Here is a 3,708-nt window from a genome sequence, read left to right on the forward strand (position 1 = left end):
GGGGGTCAAGTTTCCTGTGACGTAAATCTCACACTCTGACTAACTCCACGCGGTGACAGAACAATCACTATTTTCGAAAGGCGCGCGGCATTCGGTGAGTCATTATGGGGAAATGTGACATCACATGGAGGGGGAGGGAAGGAATCAAATCCGTGACCAACTGCGATAATGGGGTGAAAAATGGTCCAACAAAGCGTAGCAGTAACTCCCTCATAAATATTAAAATTAAAATTTCTCTTTGCAATACTTACAGAATCAAAGATTGATAGTCCATCATGACCACCTAGTGCATAAATATACCCTTCAAACGCAACAACTCCACCAGCACTGCGATGTTTAACCATGGACGCAATTAGAGTCCATTCATCTTTGTCAGGTTGATAACATTCTACTGTGTTTAAGGAAGTTATTCCATCGTAACCACCACACACATAAAGTCTGTCATTTAAAGCAGCAGCCCCAACAGCACTGTAATACAGATGACATGTGTTATAGAATTCAATAGCAAATTCAAAAGAACCAAAATTCAAAACCCTTGAAGACCAACCTGCGTTTACAATGCATCGGAGAAACTCTGCTCCATACTCTTTCCACAGGATTAAAAACTTCTACAGTAGAGAGCCTTTCAGTGCCATTGTATCCACCAAACGCATACAACCTATTGCGCATCACTGCAACACCAACTCGACTACGTAACATAGTCATTGCTTCAGCCATCTGCCATCGTCCGACCAACGGATCGAAAACCTCTACAGTGCTTAAGGAATCACCTTGAAAATTGAAATACCCCAATATAGAGATAAGCAAGAAAAATTTGCAGACAGAAGATAAAGATCAAGAGAATAATAAACCCCTACCTGATTTTGTTAAGCCACCTACAGCAAATATATGGCCTATGATAAAATTACAACACCGTGGTCGAGTCCGGAATGACTGAAGTAATGGCCTTCTTTCAGGCATCAAATGGTAATCTCTAGCCTCATCTAACAAATCACTGCAGCATAGAAATAAGGATAGATTGATATTAGAGGCCACAAAATACAGCACATACTTGAGAAAATTTGTGAACAGTTCAACTATTGCTATGAAGACAACACAAACCGGCACTCATGTGATGTACGTATTAACTCTTCTGTAGCAACTCTATCAGCTAAATAATGAGGAGACAGGAGGGGTAGACGGACTTTGCCCAAGAGTGGAGGCAAATCTTTTTTCCGCAATTCAGGATCTCTGTTCATCCAATTCATGACGGCTTCAAAAACCTTGCAAAAAAAATAAAGCATATAAAATACACATGGAAAAGAAAAGTGACTGTTTAATGAATTAATGCATAATATTTCTCCTCACCTGTTCCTCTGATGTCACATGTAGTTCATCTCTGTGGATAATGTCTGTTAGCTCTTTAAAGCTAAGTGAGAAAAATTCATCTGAACTAGATACATCTTGAAAGTACTGCTGAAGATATTTATCAGCAGACTCCACAAGTGGAGTACAACCCAAAGTATCAGCAAATGACCGAATACCTAGCACATTTTGCGGATGAAACCTGAAATTAAATCAATGTATGATAAAAGAAAAGTTTAATAAGTTACACTGAAAAGGAAGGAAAAATGAAAATAGACGGCTTAATGTTACCTCTTTTTCAGAAATTCAGCACAAGCATTACGAACTTGAGTGAGCTGCAGAAACGAAGCACCAACCATAAGGGACTGCACGTTGTTCACATCAATAGTAATTAGCCCTGAATATGCAAAGTTCACAAGTGCTTCTAATGCTCTAGAGTGGGAAAAAAGACCAGTTAATGAGATGAACATAATTCTTACAAAAACAATTAGACACATGTTACTTACAATGCCTCTATGCCATGAATAGTTATGTCCCTTTGGGTACTTTCAACCATATCATTTGTGAACATAGCATAAAAATAAGGGATATTTGCTGCAAGCACTATTCTATGGGCACTAAAGGATTGGTTATCCACCTAGAATTTAAAGACACAGTAAAAATTAAAATCTGTTACGATTCTTTAAGATACATATCTTTTGATGGCAAGAAAGGAAAACAACCGTACCTTCAAAGTGACATCACACAGCTTTCCAAGTCTCCTAATTTCCTCCATGATTGGAAATCCTTGGAGAAATAAATCATCTTGGTGATAAATTATATGATCATCAGAAGCAAGGTGATCTGATGGTGACAAAATAGGACTTCTGAGGACTGGTGAAATGGATGAGGATGAACCAGACAAGTTGAATCTTGGTTTCAATTTCGAATTTTCTAGTTCCACCAAGGAATCCATGCGATTCTTCATTTTTAGATTTTGTTGGCACAGTCAATTTGAATAACTTTTTAACATTTTTTCTAACCTTACTTGGCTACTTGGTTGGTCTGTCATCCGACAGCAACTTGTTTGTTGTTGTTATTTATTTTTCCATGGTGTTGCCACCCCTTGTCTGGCTGCGGAGTTTCTTCCAGTCGGCTAGGGTGAGCCAGCTGGCGCTCCCTGTCGGCGCTTCCGAGAAGTATTTCCCTTCTCTTCGTCACACTCCACCTTTCACCACCCCCCTCGCCGGCAGCAGAGAGCGTCGAGCGATCTGTCTGTCTGTACCGAGTGCGGTGGTGTGGTAGCGTCAGTCCGTTCCGTGCCGAGAAGGTGTTCTCCTCGATCCACCCGGATTCTGTGTTTGTAACTCAATTGCTTACGTTTGCGAGAGTGAAGTGAATTGTCGATTGTGTGTCAAAGTGTTCAAATTGTGTTCTGCGGGAAAGTTGTGTGAGATAAACAATTGTGCCACCCATTCGGATACTTATGGATATAGACAACTAGCAGAAGATACCGCGGTCGTCTGGGCGTCAAACTCACAGGTTCGTGAAAATGTAAACAAAGCAAAGACCTCCTAATGATGGTCTTTTAGTGCTTTCCATTCTCTGGTAATTTTATTCATGTCTGCTCACTCTGATTGATTTAGGGCCAAATTGATTTCATTTAAATGCCCAATATATGCCCTGTTTACCTTAAAATTCCTCTAAAACCGTTCCTAAAGGTTAATGTTAAATTGATCCTCAAGTGGCTTGTAGTTATTCTGCAAATTCACTGTTAGAACCACGTGACCTTCTCATTATTTGAGATAGTAATAGTTATACTGCAGACCTAGAGAATATGCTTGTATTTGTGTAATTATTGTTGTACCACTTTGGTAGTGGTGTTGCTTAGCTGTCTCAAATTCATTTCATACACAGATTTATCACACAGTAAACCATTGGCACACTTTATCACAATTTAATTATTATGTAGGCACCGAAGTATAAATATGACAGTATCACATGAACACAATATCTTCTATTGTTCTGTTCTGAGTGATATTGTGATTAAATTGTAGACTTGAAATAGTCCCCACATCCATTCCATTTTGCCCCGCTTTCTCGTCAACGTGCACTGTTTATTACATCAAGAAATTGAGTTGAATCCATAAACGTATTTATATTGTTTGTGTCCATAAAAGGAAGGGAAGAAATATGAATAACAATCAGTTCTTTAGAATGAATCACTGCTAAACATGGTAGTTGATATCTGCAATAACTGTTCCGTTCTCTGGATTACTGGCAACCATTCGCAACCCCTGTTTTCACCCTCTACCCCCTCTACTACCCCTTCCTCTGCCACAACCACAGACTATCCTCACAATTCAACCCAACCCACCCGACCCC

General features: G+C 39.6%; 2 protein-coding genes across 2 annotated transcripts in view; one reads left to right on the forward strand and one right to left on the reverse strand.

Moving 5' to 3' along the window:
- LOC113203401 (kelch-like protein 18) overlaps positions 1–2,449 on the reverse strand; it is a 17,949-nt gene extending 15,500 nt beyond the window's left edge. The window contains exons 1-8 of the mRNA XM_026418065.2: positions 2,072–2,449; positions 1,851–1,981; positions 1,636–1,776; positions 1,348–1,546; positions 1,102–1,262; positions 858–994; positions 548–770; positions 252–468 (exon numbers count right to left, since the gene is read on the reverse strand). Coding sequence (XP_026273850.1) covers positions 252–468; positions 548–770; positions 858–994; positions 1,102–1,262; positions 1,348–1,546; positions 1,636–1,776; positions 1,851–1,981; positions 2,072–2,311 — 1,449 coding nt within the window. The 5' untranslated portion in view covers positions 2,312–2,449. The remainder of the gene's footprint in view (positions 1–251; positions 469–547; positions 771–857; positions 995–1,101; positions 1,263–1,347; positions 1,547–1,635; positions 1,777–1,850; positions 1,982–2,071) is intronic.
- A 118-nt stretch (positions 2,450–2,567) lies between these two features.
- LOC113203406 (CDC42 small effector protein homolog) overlaps positions 2,568–3,708 on the forward strand; it is a 21,606-nt gene continuing 20,465 nt past the window's right edge. The window contains exon 1 of the mRNA XM_026418080.2: positions 2,568–2,865. The gene's annotated coding sequence lies outside the window, so the exon portion shown is untranslated. The remainder of the gene's footprint in view (positions 2,866–3,708) is intronic.

The sequence above is a fragment of the Frankliniella occidentalis genome, unplaced genomic scaffold (assembly GCF_000697945.3).
Source record: "Frankliniella occidentalis isolate FOCC.00 unplaced genomic scaffold, Focc_3.1 Scaffold78, whole genome shotgun sequence".
Taxonomy (NCBI): Eukaryota; Metazoa; Arthropoda; class Insecta; order Thysanoptera; family Thripidae; genus Frankliniella; species Frankliniella occidentalis.